Raw genomic sequence first — 25,492 nt, forward strand, 5'->3', positions numbered from 1 at the left:
ATCTGTACTTCATTCCTTTTTTTTTATGGTTGAATAATATTCCATTGTATGAATTGGACCACATTTTGTTTATCCATTTATCAGTTGATAGACATTTGGGTTTTTTCCACTTTTTGGTCATTATGAGTAAAGCTGATATGAACATTTGTGGACAACTTTTTGTGTGACTGTATGTTTTTAATTCTCTTGGAATGCTGGGTCATATGGTAACACTAACTTTTTTCAGGAACTGCCAGAGTGTTTTTCCAAAGTGGCTGCACCATTTTACATTCCTATGACTTCCAGTGTATGAAGGTTCCAGCTTCTCCACACTCTTGCCAGTACTTGGTATTGTGGTCTTTTTCATCATAGCCATTCTTGTAGGCGTTAAGTGGTTTCTCCTTGTGGTTTTGATTTGCATGTCTTGATGGCTAATGATGTTGAGCATCTTTTTATGTGCTTATTGGCCATTTGTATTTTTCTTTGGAGAAATGCCTATTCAGATCCTTTGCCCATCTTTTAATTGGGTTGTTTGTCTGTTGATTGTTGAGTTGTAAGTGTTCTTTATATATTCTGGGTATGAGATATGTGATTTGCAAATATTTCCTCTCACTCTGTGGGTTGTCATTTCACTTTCTTGATGGTGTGCTTTGAAGCACAAATTTTTTTCATTTTGATGAAGTCCCATTTATCTGTTTTCGGGGAGGTTGCTTGTGCTTTGTCTCACATCTAAGGAATTATGGTTTAATACAAGATCATGAGGATTTACACCTATGCTTTCTCCTAAGGGTTTTATAGTTTCAGCTCTTAAATTTAGGTATCTGATCCATTTTGAGTTAATTTTTGTATGTGGTGTGAGGTCACAGAGTTCTTACAAGGATTCAATGAGATGAATATTGCGTCCTGTGTGGCACAGAGTCAGCTCTCAGTGAATAGTAGCTGGTGTTATTATTGCATGATTTGTGTGAAGAAACCACCAGACACACGATAGACACCTAGCAAATGAAGCAAAAAATCAATCTCATTATTTCATTGCCACATCTTCTTTTTGAGTAAAAACATAACATAATCTCCTAGTTTGATTGCCCACCTTGTTCACCACTCTTGATAGCTTCTAGTTGTTGCCAAAAAGGTGAAGACTTGCCACAGGTAGAGAATTCAAAGCAGAGGCAGTTCCCAAGGGCAGCTCCAGCTCTCCTGAGCAATGATGTCAACTCCGGCACGTGCATGAAGCTTCCGAGGGTTACTGCGTAGGAGGGAAAAACACACATTTTCACATGGGCATTTGCATGAAACTTCATAGCTTCGCCTTTGTTCCTCTATGGCCACGTGCATATTTCTTCACATGAGCTTTAAGCAGAATTAAATAATTTCTGGGGACTCACCCACCAAAAACAGTAAATGTTACGCCATCCAAATGCTTCAACTAAGTCAGTGCCCCAGCTCCCCAACTGTGCCACGCTTCTTCCTTGGATCTTCAGTATTCCCAGTGGCCTCCTGTGAAATAGCCTCATGCTTAAATCTCAGTGGTTGTCCATAGAGGTGGGGGACATGATTTTGCCCCCCAGGAGACATATGGCAAAGTCTGAAGATATTTTTGGTTGTCACAACTAAGGGGGTGCTACTGACATCTAGTGAGTAGAGGCCAGGGATGCTTCTAAACATCTAATGTGCAGAATAGCCACCCCAATACAATTATCCAGCCCCAAATATCAATAGTGCTGAGGTTGAGAAACTCTGACTATGTGTGACTATGCTCACACCTTGAACTAGGGCAACAAATTGTAATGGTTCTGGAATCAGGTAGACCTAGGTTCAAATCCCAGCTCTACTGCTAACCATCTCTGTGGCCTTGAACAAAATCCTTAACCTCTCTGAACCTTAGTGTCCTCATCTAATAAGTAGCTAGATTTTTCTGGTATATTGATTACACATATATGGTATGTTGTCGTTAGGTGCTGTCCAGTCGGTTCCAGCTCATAGTGACCCTATGTACAACAGAACAAAACTCTGCCCAGTCCTGCACCATCCTTAAAATTGTTATGCTTGAGCCCATCATTGCAGCCACTGTGTCAATCCATCTCATTGAGGGTCTTCCTCTTTTTCATTGACCTCATACTTTACCAAGCATGATGTTCTTCTCCAGGAACTGATCTCTCCTGATAACATGTCCAAGGTATGTAAGATGAAGTCTTGCCATCCTTGCTTTTAAGGAGCATTCTGGTTGTACTTCTTCCAAGACAGAACTGTTCGTTCTTCTGGCAGTCCATGGTATATTCAGTATTCTTTACCAACACCATAATTCAAAGGTGTCAATTTTTCGGTCTTCTTTATTCATTGTCCAGCGTTCACATGCATATGAGGCAACGGAAAACACCATGGCCTGGGTCAGGTGCACCTTAGTCCTAAAAGTGACATCTTTGCTTTTGAACACTTTAAAAAGGTCTTTTGCAGCAGATTTGCCCAATGCAAAGAGTCATTCGATTTCTTGGCTGCTGCTTCCATGGGTGTTGATTGTGGATCCAAGTGAAATGAAACCTTTGACAAGTTCAATCTTTTCTCTGTTTATCATGTTGTTGCTTTTTGGTCGAGTTGTGAGGATTTTTGTTTTCTTTTTGTTGAGGTACAATCCATACCAAAGGCTGTAGTCTTTGATCTTCATCAGTAAGTACTTCAAGTCCTCTTCACATTCGGCAAGAAAGGTTGTGTCATCTGCATATCGCAGGTTGATAATGAGTCTTCCTCCAATCCTGATGCTGTGTTCTCCTTCATGTAGTCCAACTTCTTGGATCATTTGCTCAGCATACAGATTGAATAAGTGTGGTGAAAAGATACAATCCCAACACACACCTTTCCTGACTTTAAATCACTCAGCATCCCCTTGTTCTGTATGAACGACTGCCTCTTGGACTATGTACAGTTTCCTTCTGAGCACAATTAAGTGTTCCCATTCTTCATAATGTTATCCATAATTTGTTATGATCCACACAGTCGAATGCCTTTGCATAGTCAGTAAAATACAGGTAAACATCTTTCTGGTATTCTCTGCTTTCGGCCAAGATCCATCTGACATCAACATATGCCATAGTGACTGGCATATATTAAATACTCAGTAAATATTAGCTCACATTAATGTAGGTGGTAGCAATGTTCTAATAAAAATAATCTCAGGTTTTTTTAAAGGTCAGGTTTGTTGAGGTATAATTGACATAGAATAAAATTCACCCTTCTTGAGTGTATAGTCAATGTTTTGATGAATGTATGTAGTGGTGTAACTGTCCACCACAATCAAGATCTTGAACAGTTCGACCACTCCCCCAAATTCTCGCATACCCCTTTACATAATATCCCCACTCCCACCCCCAGTCACAGGCAATCACTGATCTGTTTTCTGTATCTACAGATTTGCCTCTTTCAGAATGTCCTGTACCTGAAAGCGTATAGCATTTAGCCTTTTGAGTCTGGCTTCTTTCACTTAGAAAAATGCTTTTGAGATTCACCCCTGTGTCTGCATGTATCTTTTTTTTTGCTGAGTAACTTTCCATTGTTTGAATGTATCACAGTTTATTTACCTATTGACCGGTTTATGGATTTTGGGTTGTTTCCAGTTTTTTGGCAATTATAAATAGTTTTGTTATAAACGTTAGCATACAGGTCTTTGTGTGGACATGTGTTTTTATTTCTTTTGGATAAATACCCAGGAGTGGGATTGCTGGGTCCTGTGGTAAGTGTATGTTAGAAAAAAAAATGTTTAGAAGAAGCTGCTAAATTGTTGTTTGAAGTGACTGTATCATTTTGCGTTGTTGATCCACATCCTCACCAGCACTTGGTATTGTCAGTTTTTGTTTTGTTCTGTATTTTAATTTTAGCCATTAGAGAAGGTAGGTAGTGGCATCTCATTGTATTTTTAATTTGCATTTCCCTCACAACTAGAGATATTGAGCCCCTTCATTTTGATTTCATTTTACAACATACAGACCATTCTGGATGCATTAAACCTCATCAAAACTATATTAGGTAGGTAGGAATAAAGAACATGTTCGTGCTGGCAAGGACCGAATGCCTGCCGTCTTCCCACCCCACCATCTCCAAAGTGACAGCTTCCCCATTTCCCAAAAGAGAAGGAACGTATGGTTTTGTGCACTCTCTAGCAACCTGGAGCTGCAGCCAATCTGCGTCATCCTCACTGTAATTAGAGGCTGGAGGTGCCCACGGGTCTCATTTTTAGGATCCTGTGGGCTACATTTGGCCCAGATTAGGTTATACTTTAGGCATTTCTCTGCATATCTCCACTGTTCCCTCAACGTCTGTTTCTCAGAAGGCGCTTCAATGGACAAGCAGATCTGGAGTGAAGAGTATCCTTCTCTGAGGACAGTGGGGTGACAGAGACCTCCCCCAGGCATGCTGTCTAAAGCAGGAAAGGAAAGGAAAACCCGCTGGCATGCAATGGCTCAGGGTCTTGGACTCAAACCCAGCAAGATCATACCACTTCACTTACTAAAATCATCTGCCCACAAGAATTCTGTTTGTCTCACTAAGTGGGCACTGGCCCTGCCCACGTTGCCTACATTTTCCTCTCCCTTCTTCTCACGTAGAAACCATCACCACCTCCACTCTTCTTCGTCCTCCTGGTTATGGTTAGAGTTACCAGATAAAATATAGGATGCTGAGATTAATTTGAAGTTCAGAAAATTGGGGGTATAAGTATATCCTAGGCAGTGTTTGGGACATAAAAAAAACTGTTGCCGTTGAGTTGATTCCGACTCATGGCGACCCCATGTGTGTCAGAGTAGAGCTGCAGTCCACAGGGTTTTCAATGGCTGTGACCCTTCAAAAAGAGATTGCCAAGGCTTTCTTCCAAGATGCCTCTGGGGACTCGAACCTCCAAGCTTTCAGTTAGCAGCCAAGTGCTTAATCATTTATACTACCTAGGGACCCCCATTTGGGGTATGCTTACACTAAAAAATTATTTGTTGCTTATTTGAATTCAAATTTAACTAAGTGTCTTGTGTTTTTATTTACTACATTTGGCAACCCTACTCTGAGGGTCTTCCTGTATGTACTGATCCTTTGATCTCCAAATCCTTTGCATGTATCTGCATATGTCCTGTGTAGGCTGATGTCTTGGTATCTATGGTACCAAAAACAAAAACAGAAAACCCACTGCTATTGAGTTGATTCAGACTCACGGCAACCCAACGTGTTATCGAGTAGAACTGCTTCACAGGGTCAAAGCTGCGACCTTTCAGTAAATGTTACAGATTATGGCCAAGAAAATCCTGTGAAGCACTTCTGCTCCTCACATGGAATCCACCCAATGACAACTAACAACTACAATAACAGTCTTTACAGGAGCAGATGGCCAGGCCTTTTTTCTGTGGCACCACTGGGTGGGTTTGAACCACCAACCTTTGGTTAGTAGTAGAGTGCAAACCACTTGGCACCAAGGGATCTGAGATCTTTGGCACAGTCCTGCTGAAATCATCTAGGTATATTTGGAATGATTATGCTCAGGCCTTCAACTAAGGCAGTGATATGTGATGACTCTGGAATCAGGCAGAGCTGGGTTCAAATCCCAGCTCTACCACGGACAAGCTATGCAAATTTAGCTTCAATTTCCTCATCTGATAATGAATTTTAAATCTGTGGTATAGTGGCTACCACATTGTAAGTCCTCAGTGAATATCAAGTAATATTAACATGTTGTCATTAGGTCCTGTCTAATTTATTCCAACTCAAGGTGACCCCATGTATGCAGGACAGAACTGCTCCATAGGGTTTTCAAGGCTGTGATCTTTCAAAACAGATCTCCAGACCTGTCTCAGGGTAGGTTTGAACCACCAACCTTTTGGGTAGTAGTTGAGTAATATTAACATAGGTGGTAGAAATATCCTTTATGAAAATAGTCCCTTAGCTTTGGAAAAATTTCTTAAATTTACAGACTGTCATGGATTGAATTGTGTTCCCCCAAAATGTGTCAACTTGACTAGGCCATGATTCCCGCTATTGTGTGGTTGTCCACTGTTTTGTGATCTAATGTGATTATCCTAGGTGCTGTAAATCCTAACCTCTATGATGTTAATGAGGTAGGATTAAAGGCAGTTTTGTTAATCACTCAATCTACAGGATTAGGTTGTATCTTGAGTCAATCTCTTCTGAGATATAAAAGACAGAAGCAAGCAGAAAGGAATGGGACCTCATACCACCAAGAAAGATACACCTGGAGCAGATCATGTCCTGTGGACCCAGGGTCCGTGAGCTGAGAAGCTCCTAGACCCAAGGGAAGATTGATGACAAGGACCTTCCCCCAGAGCCTACAGAGATAGAAAGCCTTACCCTAGAGCTGTGACCCTGAATTCGGACTTCAAGCCTCCTAAACTGTGAGAAAATAAATTTCTGTTTGTTAAAGCCATCCACTTGTGGTATTTCTGTTATAGCAGCACTAGATGACTAAGACACAGACCATTTTTGGATTCTCTAAAATCATTCTGTATTAGGTGATGGAACATGTATTCCCTTCCCCCATTTTCCACATGAGGAAACCGAGACTCAGAGAGGGGAGCAACCTAACTAAGGTCACACAGCTAAAAAGCAGTAGAGCTTGCACTTAGGTCTTGATGACTGGCCTCAACACACAGACTACACTGGAAGAGGACAACCTATGTTTTATGGACACGGATGAAGAGTAGACTGGTCTCAGAGCTACAAAGAGAAGTTCCAGCCTGAGAGTGCCCTAAAACTAGACGAAGCCTAACAACCTACACCTGATACATTTATTTGTAATCTCCCACCTGCATGTCATCGATACCCTCAGTTCTCTTCATGCCTATAATCAGATGATTCTTGGCTGTCTGTGACAATGGACTCTGTCCTGAGAGGGAGGGGGAAGACAGGACTCCGGAAGGGGAAGACCACTGTCTCTTAACCCTGCCTCCTGAGAGACATTTGACAACAGCAGGACAGACGCTCTGTCTTCCTAGTGAGAACCCAAGAGAACCTTGTAGGAGTATCAGCCCCTCTTTAATAAAATCAAACTCAGAATTGCTGAGAAGAAGGTGAATCTCACAGACAAGATTATGGCGGGTAGAGCCCAGACATCCCTCGCCACACGGCAAGTCTTCCTCCACTGCCAGTGTTTGAGGCGATAGCATATTTTTATAAAGGGAGTCAAGCTGTTAGTTGGGGAGCGAGAGACAAGAACGTGTTTGACTTCTTTTAGACCTATTGTTTATTTTCCTTCAGAGGCACAGGGTACTCATTTCCTAGGGGCACTACAGCAAAGTACCACAGACTGGGTGGCTTTAAACAATAGAAATTTATTCTCTCACAGCTTTGGAGGCTGGAAGTCCTGAATCACCGTATCAGCAGGGTCATGCTCGTAGTGAAGACTCTAAGAGAGGAATCCTTTACTTGCCTCTTCTAGCTTCTGGTGGTTCCAGGACTTCCTTGGCTTGTGGCAGCATCACATCTCTGTCTCCATCTCCACATGTGGTGTGTACACCTGGGTGGTACAAATGGTTAATGAGCTTAGCTGCTAACCAAAAGGTTGGAGGTTCGAGTCCACCCAAAGGCATCTCAGAAGAAAGGTGATCTACTTCCAAAAAATCAGCCCCTGAAAACCTCTATAGAGCACAGTTCTACTCTGACGTACATGGAATCGCCATGAATCAGAATTAACCTGATAGCAACTGGTGTTTTTTGTTTTTTTTTTTTTTCTTTTTTTGCTTCACCTCTTCCCTCTGAGTCTGTGTTTCTCTCTGTCTGTGTCTCTGTTTTCTATTATAGGACACTGGAGCCCTGGGCATGTAGTAGTTAAGCATTTGGCTGCTAACCAAAAGAAAGGTTGGCAGTTTGAATCCACCAGCTGCTCCTTGGAAACCTTATGGGGCAGTTCTCCTCTGTCCTGAGGGTTGCTATGAGTCGGCATCAACTTGACAGCAGCGTTTTTGTTTTTTTAATAGGACATTAGTCATAAATAGATTAGGGCTCACCCTCCTGCAGTATGACCTCATGTTATCTTAACTAATTACCATCTGCAATGACACTATTTCCAAAAAGTTTACATTCTGAGGTTCTGGGAGTCAACATATCTTTTTTAGGGACCTAATTCAGCCCCTAACACGGGGTACGTAGAACTGCTTAGTTTCACCACCACTGCATCGGTCATGAGACTTCAGAAGCTAATGACCCAGAGCCAGATGGCAGTGACCTTCCCTTCAGGAACAATCCCTGTGAAAACCAAAAGAGCAAAGCTCCTTTGAGCTGGCTGTCTGTGGTCAGATGAAAAGGTGACCATCCCGTCTGCTCAACAAGGCATGGCTAGCTAATCTTTATTAAAAGGTCTCTTCCTAAATACAGGACGCATAGATCTTCCATATGGAGAGGAAAACAAGGCGATATAGGACGATACAAGTTAGGATTTTACTTAGAAAAATAGGGGTAAATATTAAGGTAACCACAAAGAGGTCTAACAATTCCATAATTCACAATAAAAACCAAGAAAAACGTAACGACTCAGCAAACATAAATTCAACTACTATGAAAATGAGGAACACACAACTTACCAAGAAAAACTTCTCAGCACAAAAAAGTAAGTGGAAAAGTGAAATTGTCAACAACATACACAAAAAGACATCAAAATGACAGCACTAAACTCATACTTATCTATACTTATGCTGAATGTAAATGGACGAAATGCACCAGTAAAGAGACAGTCTCAGACTGGATAAAGAAACAAGATCCATCTATATGCCGTCTACAAGAAACACACCTTAGACTTAGAGACACAAACAAACTAAAACTCAAAGGATGGAAAAAAATATATCAAGCAAACAACAATCAAAAAGAGCAGGAGTGGCAATATTAATTTCTGACAAAATAGACTTTAAAGCTAAATCCACCACAAAGGATAAAGAAGGACACTACATAATGATTAAAGGGACAACTGACCAGGAAGATACAACCATATTAAATATTTATGCACCCAATGACAGGGCTGCAAGATACCCAAAACAAATTTTAACAGAATTGAAAAGTGAGATAGACACCTCCACAATTATAGTAGGAGACTTCAACACACCACTTTCAGAGAAGGATAGGACTTCCAGTAAGAAGCTCAATAGAGACACAGAAGACCTAATTACAACAACCAACTTGACCTCATAGACTTATACAGAACACTCCACCCAACAGCTGCAAAGTATACTTTTTTTTTCTAGTGCACATGGAACATTCTCTAGAATAGATCACATATTAGGTCATAAAACAAACCTTTGCAGAATCCAAAACATCGAAATATTACAAAGCATCTTCTCAGACCACAAAGCCATAAAAGTAGAAATCAATAACAGAAAAATCAGGGAAAAGAAATCAAATACTTGGAAACTGACCAATACCCTGCTCAAAAAAGACTGGGTTACAAGAAGACATTAAGGAGGGAATAAAGAAATTCATATAATGCAACAAGAATGAAAACACTTCCTATCAAAATCTCTGGGACACAGCAAAAGCAGTGCTCAGAGGTCAATTTATATCGATAAATGCACACATACATAAAGAAGAAAGAGCCAAAATCAGAGAACTGTCCCTACATCTTGAACAAATAGAAAGAGAGCAACAAAAGAATCCATCAGGCACCAGAAGAAAACAAATAATAACAATTACAGCTGAACTAAATGAATTAGAGAACAGAAAAACAATTGAAAGAATTAACAAAGCCAAAAGCTAGTTCTTTGAAAAAATTAACAAAATTGATAAACCACTGGCCAGGCTGACTAAAGAAATACAGGAAAGGAAACAAATAACCCGAATAAGAAATGAGATGGGCCATATTACAACAGACCCAACTGAAATTAAAAGAATCATATCAGATTATTATGAAAAATTGTACTCTAACAAATTTGCAAACCTAGAAGACATGGATGAATTCCTAGAAAAACACTACCTACCTAAACTAACACAGTCAGAAGTAGAACAACTAAATAGACCCATAACAAAAAAAGAGATTGAAAAGGTAATCAAAAAACTCCCAACAAAAAAAAGCCCTGGCCTGGATAGCTTCACTGCAGAGTTCTACCAAACTTTCAGAGAAGAGTTAACACCACTAATACTAAAGGTATTTCAAAGCATAGAAAATAATGGAATACTACCTAACTCATTCTATGAAGCCAGCATATCCCTGATACCAAAACCAAGTAAAGACACCACAAAAAAAGAAAATTACAGACCTATATCCCTCATGAACCTACGTTCATGCAAAAATCCTCAACAAAATTCTAGCCAATAGAATTCAACAACATATCAAAAAAATAATCCACCACGACCAAGTGGGATTTATACCAGGTATGCAAGGTTGGTTCAATATTAGAAAAACCATTAATGTAATCCACCATATAAATAAAACAAAAGACAAAAGCCACAAGATATTATCAATTGATGCAGAAAAGGCATTTGATAAAGTCCAACACCCATTCATGATAAAAACTCTCAGCAAAATAGGAACTGAAGGAAAGTTCCTCAACATAATAAAGGGCATCATTACAAAGCCAACAGCCAACAGCCAACATCATTCTAAATGGAGAGAGCCTGAAAGCATTTCCCTTGAGAAGGGGAACGAGACAAGGATGCCCTTTATCACCGCTTTTATTCAACATTGTGCTAGAGGTCCTAGCCAGAGCAATTAGGCTAGACAAAGAAATAAAGGACATCCAGATTGGCAAGGAGGAAGTAAAATTATCTCTATTTGCAGATGACATTATCTTATACACAGAAAACCCTAAGGAATCCTCCAGAAAACAATTGAAACTAATAGAAGAGTTCAGCAGAGTTTCAGGTTACAAGATAAACATACAAAAATCACTTGGATTCCTCTACGTCAACAAAAAGACCATCGAAGAGGAAATCACCAAATCAATACCATTCACAGTAGCCCCCAAGAAGATAAAATACTTAGGAATAAGTCTTACCAAAGATGTAAAAGACCTATACAAAGAAAACTACAAAGCACTAGTGCAAGAAACTAAAAGGGACCTACATAAGTGGAAAAACACACCTTGCTCATGGATAGGAAGACCTAACATAGTAAAAATGTCTATTCTACCAAAAGCCATCTATACACACAATGCGCCTCCGATCCAAATTCCTACGACGTTTTTCAGTGTGATGGAGAAACAAATCACCAACTTCATATGGAAGGGAAAGAAGCCCTGGATAAGTGAAGCATTACTGAAAAAGAAGAAGAAAGTGGTCGGCCTCACTCCACCTGATTTTAGAACATATTATATAGCCACAGTAGTCAAAACAGCCTGGTACTGGTACAACAACAGGCACATAGACCAACGGAACAGAATTGAGAACCCAGGTATAAATCCATCCACATATGAGCAGCTGATATTTGACAAAGGCCCAGTGTCAGCTGATTGGGGAAAAGATAGTCTTTTTAACAAATGGTGCTGGCATAACTGGATATCCATTTGCAAAACAATGAAACAGGACCCATACCTCACACCATGCACAAAAACTAACTCCAAGTGGATCAAAGACCTAAACATAAAGACTAAAACGATAAAGATCATGGAAGAAAAAATAGGGACAACCTTAGGAGCCCTGATACAAGGCATAAACAGAATACAAAACATTACTAAAAATGACGAAGAGAAACCAGATAACTGGGAGCTCCTAAAAATCAAACACCTATGCTCATCTAAAGACTTCACCAAAAGAGTAAAAAGACCACCTACAAATTGGAAAAAATTTTCAGCTATGACATCTCAGACCAGCGCCTGATCTCTAAAATCTATATGATTCTGTTAAAACTCAACCACAAAAAAACAAACAACCCAATCAAAAACTGGGCAAAGGATATGAACACGCACTTCTCTAAAGAAGATATTCAGGTGGCTAACAGATACATGAGAAAATGCTCTCGATCATAAGCCATTAGAGAAATGCAAATTAAAACTACAATGATATTCCGTCTCACTCCAACAAGGCTGGCATTAATCCAAAAAACACAAAATGATAAATGTTGGAGAGGCTGCAGAGAGATTGGAACGCTTATACACTGCTGGTGTAAAATGGTACAACCACTTTGGAAATCTATCTGGTGTTTCCTTAAAAAGTTAGAAACAGAACTACCGTACAACCCCGCAATCCCACTCCTCAGAATATATCCTAGAGAAATAAGAGCCTTTACATGAACAGATGTATGCATACCCATGTTTATTGCAGCTCTGTTTACAATAGCAAAAAGCTGGAAGCAACCAAGGTGTCCATGAGCGGATGAATGGATCAATAAATTATGGTATATTCACAAAATGGAATACCACGCATTGATAAAGAACAGTGATGAATCTGTGAAACATTTCATAACATGGAGGAACCTGGAAGGCATTATGCAGAGTGAAATTACTCAGATGCAAAAGGACAAATATTGTATAAGACCGCTATTATAATATCTTCAGAAATAGTTCAAACTGAGAAGAACACATTCTTTTGTGGTTAGGAGAGGGGGGAGGGAGGAAGGGAGGGTGGGAGAGGGTTATTTATTGATTAGTTAGTAGATAAGAACTACTTTAGGTGAAGGGAAAGACAACACTCAATACAGGGAAGGTCAGCTCAACTGGACTGGACCAAAAGCAAAGAAGTTTCCTGAATAAACTGAATGCTTTGAAGGTCAGCGGAGCAAGGGGGTAGGGTTTGGGGACTATGGCTTCAGGGGACTTCTAAGTCAATTGGCAAAATAAATTCTATTAAGAAAACATTCTGCATCCCACTTTGAAGTGTGGCGTCTGGGGTCTTAAATGCTAACAAGTGGCTATCTAAGATGCATCAATTGGTCTCAACCCACCTGGATCAAAGGAGAATGAAGAACACCAAGGTCACAAGATAATTATGAGCTCAAGAGAAAGAAAGGGCCACATGAACTAGAGATTTACATCATCCTGAGACCAAAAGAACTAGATGGTGCCCAGCCACAACCGATGACTGCCCTGACAGGGAGCACAACAGAGAACCCCTGAGGGAGCAGGAGATCAGTGGGATGCAGACCCCAAATTCTTATAAAAAGACCAGACTTAATGGTCTGACTGAGACTAGAGGAATCCCAGCGGTCATGGTCCCCAAGCCTTTTGTTGGCCCAGGACAGGAACCATTCCCGAAGACAACTCATCAGACATGGATTGGACTGGACAATGGGTTGGAGAGAGATGCTGATAAGGAGTGAGCTACTTGTATCAGGTGGACACTTGAGACTGTGTTGGCATCTCCTGTCTAGAGGGGAGATGGGAGGGTAGAGAGGGTTAGAAACTGGCAAAACGGTCACGAAAGGAGAGACTGGAAGGAGGGAGCAGGCTGACTCATTAAGGGGAGAGTAAATGGGAGTATGTAGTAAGGTATATATAAGTTTATATGTGAGAGACTGACTTGATTTGTAAACTTTCACTTAAAGCACAATAAAAATTATTTTAAAAAAAAAAAAAAGGTCCCTTCAAATCATTTCTGGAACCAGGCTAAGATAAATTGATTCATTTAACTCTAATACTCTTGTGTTGTTGCAATGACTAGCAAAACCTGCTAATAGTGAATTTCCCCTGCAGGTAAGGGGCACAAGCCAATTCAAATCCTCCAGCTCCTCACATAAGGTTAATAGAAAAAGATGCAAAATATAAATACGAGCAAATAGAATAAACACTACTTTTAAAATAAGAGGGAAAATATTTACTGAATGCCTCCTATGGGCCAAGTTCCGTATACAGATTATCTAATTTTATCTAACATACCTGTGAGTTGAGTGTCATATCAGACTCTGAATGGCTTAATAATTTGTCCAAGGCTAGCAGAGGAGCTTAGGTTTGAATTAGGAATAGCCTGATTCTGGAATCAGGGGCCTTCCTCCTAATCCATATGAATCTAAGGCCATAATCATCCAGGAGAAGGAAAGAAAAACTTCCCAGGAAAAGTGCTCAGAAGTGTGTGGGAATCACAATAGGTCAGCCCCAAATGTCAAGGCCTATGCTTCCACCAAAGAGCAGAACCCATCTGAGTAGCTCTGGCAGTGATGCGAAGGATGGCTCTAGGTGCCACGACCATGATTGTTTATGATACAGCACCGGGGCTCGAGTGAAAGGCCAAAATTGGACCCAAAAAACCCATTGCCATTGAGTTTATTTCAACTCATAACGACCCTATAGGACAGAGTAGAACTGCCCCATAGAGTTTCCAAGAAGCACCTGGTGGTTTTGAACTGCTGACCTTTTGGTTAGCAGCCATAGCTCTTAACTACTACACCACCAGGGTTTCCAAAAACTGGACAGTTATGTCCAAAAGTCATTGACAGAAAGAGGAGTAAAACTATCTGGTAATTGCCAGAGGCCCAAGCAGGGAGGAGATCAGGCAGGCAGAGAAATCTGATCATGTTTCTAGCCACCAAAGCACTATGACGTGACGGTGACTCTGAGGTAATGTCTGGGCCAGCCAACGTTTGGTCGGACACTTGGACCTGTGTCCTCAGGTATAAATGCCAACAACAATGAGAGGTAACACTTACATAGCACCTACCAAGTTCTGTTCTAAGTGCTGTACACCTATTGACTCATTAAACCTCCCAACAACATTTTAAGTACATACTTTTATTACCCTCCTTGTGGAAATGAGAAAACCGAGGCATAGAGTGGCTAAGGAACTTGCCCAAGGTTACACAGTGAGTAAGTGGCACAGCCGGAATTCAAACCAGGCAGTGTGGCCACAGACTCTGTGCTCTTACCCATCATACCATACTGCTGTGTGGTAAGTATCTGCACCTGGCCAGAAGGAGGAACAAGAGAGCAAGTAAGGTCTGAAGAAAGGGATGAAATTATGAGTTGGGTACCAAATATAGAGGAGAAAAGTCAATGGAGAATGGCCATGGTTTAAGAAGGGAAAGCCACTGAAGTAGACAAAGAAGGGACAGTCAGAGAGGTAGGAACGGAACTGAGATTGTGCAAAATCAGGGGAGCAGAAGAAGGAGAAAATTTCAAGAAGGAAGTTTATCCACAGTGCTCAGTACTTAAGGAAGATCAAGAAGGGTAAAAAAAAAAAAAGGGTAGAGTCTGAGAAATGGTCACTGGAATCGGCTATTTGAAGCTTGTGTTGATGAAGACACCGGTTATTCTATAAAGACACAGGTTTGGCTGCTGTAATAAAGTCCAAACTCACAGTGTAAAGTTTATTTCTCTCATGTAACAGCCAATGTAAACAGTTCAGGGCTATTACAACAGTGACACAATCTTGGGAACCCAGATTCCTTCTATCTTGTTGATCTGCCATCTTTAGCATGAGGCCTCTGTCTCAGGTCTAAAATGACTGTGCCTGCCATCCTTCCACATTCTAGCCACCATGAAGATGAAATGGAAATATGAGTAGCATGTCCCTTCCTTTTTTTATTGTGCTTTAAGTGAACGTTTACAAACCAAGTCAGTCTCTCATACAAAAACTTATATACACCTTGCTATATACTCCCAGTTGCTCTCCCTCTAATGAGAGAGCATATTCCTTCCCTCCAATCTCTGTTTTCGTGTCCATTCGGCCAGCCTCTGACCCCGTCCACCCTCTCATCTCTCCTCCAGACATGAGCGGCCCACATAGTCTCATGTGTCTACTTGATCCAAGAAGCTCACTCATCACCAGTATCATTTTCTATCCCACAATCCAGTCCAACCCCTATCTGAAAAGTTGGCTTTGGGAATGGTTCCTGTCTTGGGCTAACAGAAGGTCTGGGGGACCATAATCTCTGCGGTCCTTCTAGTCTCAATCAGACAATTAAGTCTGGTCTTTTTGCAAGAATTTGGCGTCTGCATCCCACTGCTCCCCTGCTGCCTCAGGGTTTCTCCATTGTGTTCCCTGTCAGGCAGTCATTGGTTGTAGCTATGTCTCTTCCTTTCAAAGGAATGACCCAGAGGTTGCATACAGGGCAATACCTAGCTCCAAGGGAACCTGGAAAATGGACTCTTAAGCTGGGAAACCTTATGCCCAACTAGAACTGGTGGAGTCTATTACTAAAGGAAAAAAAAACGACAGACATTGGGGTACAACTCTCTACCACACTGTTATAGTTTCATTGACTGGGCTGTAGTTTGTAGGGAGATGATGGAGTGAATAGAAGAGGAAGAATTACTATCTGAGAAGGTTGTTGGCCACTAGAAATAGAAAGAGAAAATGATAATAGTCTGCGGAGTAGCAGAATAGAGAGGGAAGAGAGAGACCAGAGGGTGAGGAAAATTGATAAAGCAAGGCTCCAAAGAGACTGGGATGAAAAGGGATTGAAGATACAGTTGGAGAGGTTAGCCTTGGACAATTTTTTTCTCTGGAACAAGAGAAAGAGAATAAAATGACAGAAGATATTTTTAATATGGAAAGGAAGGAAATCACCTACTGAAAAACCTATGGAATGGAAAGGGAAGAGTCCCTGGATAAGTAAAGCCATTACTGAAGAAGAAGAAGAACAAAGTGGGAGGCCTCACACTACCTGATTTTAGAACCTATTATATCGCCCCAGCAGTCAAAACAGCTGGTACTGGTACAACAATGGATACATAGGCCAATGGAAGAAAATTGAGAACCCAGACGTAAATTCATCCACCTATGAGCAGCTGATATTTGACAAAGGCCCAAAGCTCATTAAATGGGGGAAAAGACAGTCTCTTTAACAAATGGTGCTGGCATAACTGGACAGCATCAGCAAAAAAATGAAACAAGACCCATACCTCACACCGTGTACAAAAACTTACTCAAAATGGATCAAAAACCTAAATATAAAATTTAAAATGAAAAAGATCATAGAAGAAAAAAATAGGGACAATGCTAGGAGCCCCAATACATGACCTAAACAGAATACAAACCATAACTAACAATCTACACACAGAGAAAAGAAACTAGATAACTGGGAGCTCCTAAAAATCAAACACTTATGCTCATCAAAAGACTTCACCAAAAGAGTAAAAAGACAACCTACAGACTGGGAAAAAAAAATTTTGGCTATGATATATTTGAGCAGGGTCTAATCTCTAAAATCTACAAGATACTGCAAAACCGCAACAACAAAAAGGCAAATAATTCAATTTAAAAAATGGGCAAAGGATATGAACAGGTACTTCATCAAAGAAGACATTCAGGCGGCTAACAGATACATGAGGAAATGCTCACGATCATTAACCATCAGAGAAATGCAAATCAAAACTACAATGAGATATCATCTCATGCCAACTAGGCTGGCACTAATCCAAATAACACAAAATAATAAATGTTGGAGAGGTTGTGGAAAGACTGGAACACATTTTTGCACTGCTGATGGGAATGTAAAATGGTACAACCACTTTGGAAATCGATTTGGCACGTCCTTAAAAAGCTAGAAATAGAAGTTCCATACGATCCAGCAATCCCACTCCTTGGAATATATTCTAGAGAAATAAGAGCCATCACAAGAATAGATATACGCACACCATGTTCTTTGCAGCCCTCTTCACAATAGCAAAAACATGGAAACAACCTAGGTGCCCATTAGCAGGTGAATGGATAAACAAATTATGTTAAGTACACACAATGGAACACTAAGCAATGATAAAGAACAATGATGAATCTGCAAAACATCTCACAACATGGATGAATCTGGAAGGCATTATGCTGAGTGAAATTAGTCACGGAAGGGCAAATATTGTATAAGACCACTGTTATAAGAACTCAAGAAAAGGTTTAAACATAGAAGAAAACATTCTTCGATAGTTACTAGGGCGGGGAGGGAGGGAGAGTTGAATTCGCTATCTAGACAGTAAGCAAGAATCATCTTGGGTGAAGGGAAGGACAACACACAATACAGGGAAAGTCAGCACAACTGGACCAAAGCAAAAGCTAAGAAGTTTCCTGGATATAACCAAACACTATGAGGGACAGAGTAGCTGGGGCTGGGGTCTGGGGACCATGGTTTCAGGGAACACCTAGGTCATTTGGCACGACAAAGTTTATTAAGAAAATGTTCTGCATCTCACTTTGGTGAGCGGCTCTGGGGTCTTAAAAGCCTGCAAGCTGCCGTCTAAGATATATCAATTGGTCCCAACCCACTTGGAGCAAAGGAGAATGAACACCAAAGACACAAAAAAATATTAGCCCAAGAGACAAAAAGGGCCACATAAATGAGAGACTACATCAGCCTGAGACCAGAAGAACTAGAAGGTGCCCTGCTACCACCAGTGACCACCCTAACAGGGAACACAATAGGGAGTCCTTGACGGAGCGGGAGAAAAGGGCAGAGCAGAACTCAAATTCACGTAAAAAGACCAGACTTAATGGTCTGACTGAGGCTGCAGGAGCCCCGGAAGACATGGTCCCCAGATGCTCTGTTAACCCAGAACTAAAACCATTCCTGAAGCCAACTCTTCAAAGATTAGACTGGACTATAAAACATAAAATAATATTCGTGAAGAGTCTGCTTCGCAGTTCAAGCAGATACACGAGGCCAAATGGGCACCTCCAGTTAGTAAGCAGGATAAAAAGGCAGAAGGGGACAGGAACTGAGTGAATGGACGCAAGAAACCTGGGGTGGAAAGGGGGAGTGTGCTGTCACATTACAGGGATTGCAACTAATGTCACATAACAATATATGTATGAATTTTTGTATGAGAAATTAACTTGAGCTATAAACTTTTCACATAAAGGACAATTAAAAAAAGGAAAGAAGAAAATCCTATGGAGCACAGTCCTACTTTGATACACATGGGGCCTCCATGAGTAGGAATAGACTCAACAGCAAATGATCAATAGAGTTAGAACCACATGGCAGAGCAGCTCCTAACTACAAAAGCAGAATAGGCGCTGAAGACACAGAGTTGGCCCTCAATGAATATTTGTTGAATAAACAAATGGGAAATGAATGAACACATCTCATACTCCATGACTTTGGATAGTTAGTTGTACATGTTTGGGACATTTAAATTCCTCTTTAAGTTGCGCAATTTCTTTTAGGCCAACATTCATTTCAAAAGATTCCATTTCCGAAGCTACTTCCCTCTTCTCTAAAACTATACATTCCCTGACATTTCTGAGATGGCTATGGGTTTGACGAGGCAGTCTCTAGGTCTTTTGTTTATTAGAGTAGCTCGTCAGGGTCATTCAGGCTAAATGTTGACACCTTTCAGTTTAAAGAAATAACATCAACGATATGCTGTTTTTTCCTAAAGGGAAAATATCAATCCTGGAAGTTCTTTGTGTGTATTTGTTTCTCATTGCCACAACATCACTTCATTTCAGCTGTCAGTCAAGCCGTGAGGGGACTCAGGAATCCAGACACTTCACACAAAGGGAACAACCTGCTCCCCTCAGTTTATGTAGTTAACTGCCTCTCGTCTCTCCTTTGTGTTTCAGGAGATTATTTCCAGAGAAGATGGTGACATTAGGAAGAGAAAATCAGATTAGATGTTGCCTTATCAGCCATCAACCATCCATAATATCAAAAAGTCTTTTATTACAAGGCTGTTGTCTGCGGTGATATAAAGGACTAAACAAAGTGACCAAGAGCTCATGGCTGCTGCCTGGGGTGACGAGGACACAGGCATGGTTGTCCCCTCCTGTGAGAGAGTCCCAACCCCATGACCACTTCAGATCTTGGCCCTCCCCTAAGGTTCTTTCTAAAACAAGCCCATTAGGTTGGTAATACACTAAGCATCTTCACTACGGAGTGAGAAATCAGGTCCAATCATTACAACGCCAGAAACGACAAGCTGGCAAAATGGTTACATCACTTCTAATTACAGTTCCCCTTTCTGGCTCCAACATGAGAAAGAAGCATTCTTGCTTTTATCCTCACCTTCAGACTGCCAGCTCTCCAAGCTGGCTTCACCTGCTGAAGGGCAAAGCTGCCTCTAGTCTTCTAACCTTGGAAATCGCCCTAAACCTGTCCCTTTCCAAGAGCCTTTCTGTCTGCCTCATACTTCAATGCATTTGTTAAAGCCCTTCCTCTCTCACACAAGATAAAACAGTTGAGCAACGGAGCCGAGGCAACTGTCCTCTTCCTTCTCCAAGGGGACTGGCTGGAGAAGGCTTTCATCAAAAGCCTTTTTTTTTCTTCTTCTTTTATTGTGCTTTAAGTGAAAGTTCACAAGTCATGTCAGTTTCTCATACAAAAACTTATACACACATTGTCATGTGACCGTAGTTGCTCTCCCTACAGTATGACAGCACACTCCTCCTCTCCACCCTGGATTTCTCATGCCCATTCAGCCAGCTCCTGCCCCCCTCTGCCTCCTCATCTCACCTCCAGACAGGAGCTGCCCACATAGTCTCATGCGTCTACTTGAGCTAAGAAGCACGCTCCTCACCAGTATCACTTTATGTCTTATAGTCCAGTCTAACCTTTGTCTGAAGAGCTGGCTTCAGGAATGGTTTTAGTCTAACAGAGAGTCCGGAGGCTGTGATCTCTGGGGTCCCTCCAGTCTTGGTCAGACCATTAAGTCTGGTCTTTTCACTAGAATTTGAGTTCTGCATTCCACTTTTCTCCTGCTCCATCAGGGACTCTCTGTCGTGTTCCCTGTCACGGCCGTCATTGGTGGCAGCAGGGCACCATCTAGTTCTTCCGGTCTAAGGCTGCAGCCTCTGATTTATGTGGCCCTTTCTGTCTCTTGGGCTCATATTTTCCTGTGTCTTCTCCTTTGCTCCAGGTGGATTGAGACTAATTTATGAATCTTAGATGGCCACTTGCTAGCTTCCAAAGCCATTTTGATGAAATATCTGGGGCCCTTTCTCTGCCTCCTCTCTGCTCTCCTAGAGCACTGAGCTTCCCAGTGTTCTGGGCAGGGGAGCAGGACATCGACAGCTACCATTGATCTCGATCCCTACCTGCCTTCCAGGTTATTCCACTAGCTTCTGGCTGGGGATCATTCAGTCCCCTATACCACTTTTGTTTGACAACAGAGCCTATGACTTCTCAGCCAGCATCCCAGAGTGACCAATGGGGCTCTTCCTGCCCCGGGGACAAGGAGGATTTTCTTTCTTACCTTAGTTTTCATTTTTTCTATCTGCAACCTTCCTCTTTTCCATACTATTAAGAGTACACCCAGGGCAGGCCACACATTTTCAAGATGTTTACTAATGAAAATTAAAGGGATAAACCAAAATCCACTGGCATCAAGTTGCTTCCGACTAATAGCAACCCTATAGGACAGAGTAGAACTGCTCCACAGAGTTTCCAAGGAGTGCCTGCCAGATTTGAACTGCCGCCCTGTTGGTTAGCAGCTGTAGCACTTAACCACTATGCTACCAGGGTTAGTTGTACTGAAATTACAAAGTAGCATCTGTGTCTAACCCTCAGTTACAAATTGGTGCTAAATCTTGTCCCTCCTCTGACCACATGGTGATGGTCACCCGAGATGTATACCTCTGCCAGCTCTGTCACAGCCCATGCCAGAGTCCCCACGCAGACCCAGACTGGGCTCGGCCTCCTCTTCCAACTACAGAGATGCCAGACCAGGGTGGTTGTGCATCTGCATCTTGCCCTGACACTTCTCGATGGATCTAATATTTCATATATGGAGATTGGTTCAGGGAGTCATGTTTTAAGAAGTACATTGACAACCTTGAGAGAAAGTGGTGAGGGATCTGGAAATCACACGAGAATGGTCAGAGAAACTGAAGACGGAAGCTAGAGAAGAAAGGACTTGGAGGGGGGCAGACGTGAGCATCACAGATGCTCCAACGCTGAGCTGTGAAGAAGGGCAGAGTCGGGACCAATGACGTACATGTACTGTGTGCAGCTCAACATAAAGGATAACTTTCTCCCAGCTGTACTAAAGCCGTACAGACTGTTCCAGGAAGTGTTCAGTGCCTCTTTACCTAAATTGTTCTAGCAGAGCTAAGCTGGCTCTCCAGCAGAGATATTCCAGACAGGGTGCTTTTTTTGAGGGGGGAGGGTAGGGGGTAGGGGGAGGCTGGCCTTCTAACTCCATAATTGTCTTTTCTATGAGGAAGACAGAAAGGTGGTCAGGAGGTTTTTCGTGACTATGATCCTGTAAAACCTTGCTGCCTGCTCTGCTCTAGACATCACTCAGTTTTCACCTGTTATTATTAGCCTTTGAAATTCTGACATGCTCTCCAGGAATTTAAAATATTCCCTTGTGCAGGGTGACACAGCTAGCCAGCTTTAAATTTCAAAGTTCAAAGCGGCTTTGGGAATAAAAGTTTGCTTTTACAATTGTAAAGGTTTCTAGCCATAGGAAAAGGCTTGGACTTTGGAAATTTACTTTTGACATTTAGACCTATTGACCAGTTCAGTGGTTCGCTTGAAAGTCCCTCTGGCATGTCCAAGCAGCCTATTTGACTTACCTTTGCTCTCTGAAAGATAAAGCCTACCTCCAGTCTGGAGCAGTGGGCTCCAACCTTTAGAGTCACCAGGAGCTTTTAAAAAACCTACGCTCAGGCCCAGTACCTAGAGCACCTGATTTAATTATGCTGGGATTGGACACAGGCGTGGGTAATTTTTTAAACTTCTCTGGGTCTTTCTAATGTGCAATCAGGGGTGAGAATCTCTGTTCCAGATAGTTTGAGAGTTGCTATTTGATCCATCTCCCCTTCCCTGCCCCCGCAGACATCATTTCAGAACAAACCAGTTTCCCAGGGTTTTAGAGGGCTAATAAAACCAAAACCAAATCTGTTCCCGTTTAGTCAATTCCAACTCATGACGACTCCACGGGCGTCAGAGTAGAACTGTCCTCCACAGGATTTTCAATGACTGATATTCTGGAAGTAGGTTGCCAGGCCTTTCTTCTGAGACATCTCTAGGTGAACTCAAATCTTCAACCTTTTGGTTAACAGCAAAGCACTTAACCATTTACACTCCCAGAGGGTTAAAAAAAAAAAATTGCCGTTGAGTCAATTCTGATTCATAGTGACTGTACAGAATAGAGTAGAACTGCCCCATAGAATTTCCAAGGAGCAGCTGGTGGATTCGAACTGCCGACTTTTTGGTTAGCAGCCGAGCTCTTAACCTCTGTGCCACCAGGGCTCCGAGGGGTTAATAGTTTGATTATATTCTAAAACACCACTCAGGAATAATGGATGAATTCTTTCTCTCTGTTGTTTTGATCCTCTGTAGACTTTGTGCCTCAGTTCCACTGGACCCAACTATGATGGTGGGACTGAGCGCTGAGGGAAGTTTTTACATCGCTAATGATAAAATTGGGGTTTTTCAGTTCAGTGAAGTTCACCTACAGGTGTTTTTGTGAATTTCTGTTGGGTGCTCCTTCCAAGACACAGCTTCCCTATGCCTGGACCAAAAACGTCTTTCTCTAAAGTTTCTAAAGTCTCAGACAGGAGAGTGCACTCCTTTTAGGTGGCTTTTTGACATGTTGATATCCACAGCTGTTTATATTCAAGAATAGCCATCAGCTGGGGAAATCACACCTACTTTGACTATTGGAATAGAGCCATCCATGGGAGTTGGCGGGCCAGCAGTCTTGCCCCTTGGATGGGACTAGACCCACATCATTCTCACACGGAAGTAAATCCATGAAGGCACAGACTTCCTCAGTCTTGCCCATCTGTGTGTAACTTCAAAGCCTAGAGAAACGTCTGACACAAAACGAATGCTTAAGAAATGAATGAATGAATCAAGTAACAATAAGGCCCAGATAGAACTCCAGAGACTACAAAGATTATTTAAAAATAAATGTGTGGAATATTTATTTCCAGGTTCTGATTTCCCCAGAGCTTTTTTTTTTTTCATAGAAGAGCTGAGATACCAACAGAGAAAGGTCTCCTGCACAATTTCATGTGTTAGTCCAGGGAGGAAAGGGGTGGCCAGGTCAACGATGGATCAATCTATATGAAGCCCTATAATTCGTAGGACTACTTCTAAATCAACCAGCCTGATAATCTCTCATTGGTAAAGTTCCTCCACCTCTATCCCCTTCATCTTGAACATCATCAAAGGCCCCCTCCACAGAGTTGCCTCCCCAGCCCAGGGGCTGGTCCAGTTCTCCCTGCTCTTAACTTTAACTTCCACTCCGTTCCAAGGAGAGCCCCTCTCAAGTCTACTTATTCTACCCCGAGTCTCAGGACGGACACCTGCACCCTTGCATAATTCCATTTTTACCAATTATAGAACACCCCACCCTGCCTAGCAAGATGATGCACAACCAAGCCCCTCTTTCTCAGAGAAAGCAGCTTGGAAAATACTTTTTTTGTACCTCAAAAAATTAGAACTAGGCTTGTCCAGTCCTGACAATGTTAACAATCATCTGCTGGAAAAGCATACAGATTTGAGTTTTGAAAAAAAGCCAAGCAGCTGTATTCTTCCAACCCCCAGAGTCCTAGAACCAGGGCTTCAAACTGGTTCTTCCTGGTTCAGTCATGGCTGAGGAAGCGAAACCGGAACAGACCCAATATTTTTTAAAATTCAGGTGAACCAGAACAATAACTGGGATGGGAAACATTACAGGTCAAAGCCCCACTAGAAATCTAACTTCCCTCTTAGAAAACAAGGGCAATGTACACGTTGCATAGCAACCAAATCTCTTGCCCTTTGGATTTTGAGCAGAGTTGGAAACAGCGGTGCCACGATCAAAGATAGCAGTCGACTGTGCTACTTTGAATGTTCCTGGCTCTGTACAGTCCTGGCAATAATCCAATCACCTGCATTCCGTTCCTGCAAGGGATCACTAGCCTCTTTGGAGTCTCCCACTCCAGGGCTTCGACTCATAATTTTTCCGATTCCGGTTATCATTCCAGATCACCCAAATTGTAAAAATTCAGATCTATTCCTGTTTCCCTGAATTGGCCATAACTAAACCCGTTCGAACCAGTTCAAAGCCCTGCCTAGAACACATACAATCCTATGTTTGCCTTGAGCACTGTGCTCTTTTAAAGAACTATCTATAGCAGATCAAACCGACATTAGCAACTGGAAAGGTTAGATAGGAAGCTTAGGGGGCAGTGAGTTTATGCTAATGGAGGAGGAAAAATTCCTAAAAGGAGGGTGAGAATGGTTGCACAACTTGAAGAATGTAGTCAATGTCACTGAATTGTACATGTAGAAATTGTTATATTGGTGTATATTTTGCTGTGTATATTTTCAACAACAGCAAAAATAAAATTTTTTTTTAAAGAGTAGAAATCCTTTCTTGGAATATGTCAGAATGTGGGATTCAATGAAAAAATTCCAACCTGACCTGATCACATTCTTCTGGGTTCTCACATGAACTGCCTGTAAGAGGCCTGATTTTAAAGGGACATGCTGGCGTACAGAGCTTCAGTTTCTCCTTCATCCTGGCCTCTGACCCTGTGACTTGTACAGAGCCCTGCTGTCCTCCCTGAGTCTCTGACTGATACAGTAAGGAATTTCTACTTTGCAGCTCACTCAGCTTTCTAATGGAAGGAATTCACTTCATCTTGGTATTGTCCATATCAGTGTGCACAGGGAAAAACCAAATGCTTGGACCCAGTTAGTTAACATGTTAAATCTCTTGTATTTACCACATTCTCTGGCTGAGAGTCAAAA

At 41.7% G+C, this 25,492-nt stretch overlaps 1 protein-coding gene across 1 annotated transcript in view; it reads right to left on the reverse strand.

Moving 5' to 3' along the window:
- Positions 1–7,228: 7,228 nt before the first annotated feature.
- The window catches only part of SNX4 (sorting nexin 4), a 127,196-nt gene continuing 108,932 nt past the window's right edge, over positions 7,229–25,492 (reverse strand). The window contains exon 14 of the mRNA XM_064293138.1: positions 7,229–7,480. Within this exon, the coding sequence (XP_064149208.1) occupies positions 7,442–7,480 (39 nt within the window). The 3' untranslated portion in view covers positions 7,229–7,441. The remainder of the gene's footprint in view (positions 7,481–25,492) is intronic.

Source organism: Loxodonta africana, chromosome 1 (assembly GCF_030014295.1).
Source record: "Loxodonta africana isolate mLoxAfr1 chromosome 1, mLoxAfr1.hap2, whole genome shotgun sequence".
Lineage (NCBI taxonomy): Eukaryota > Metazoa > Chordata > Mammalia > Proboscidea > Elephantidae > Loxodonta > Loxodonta africana.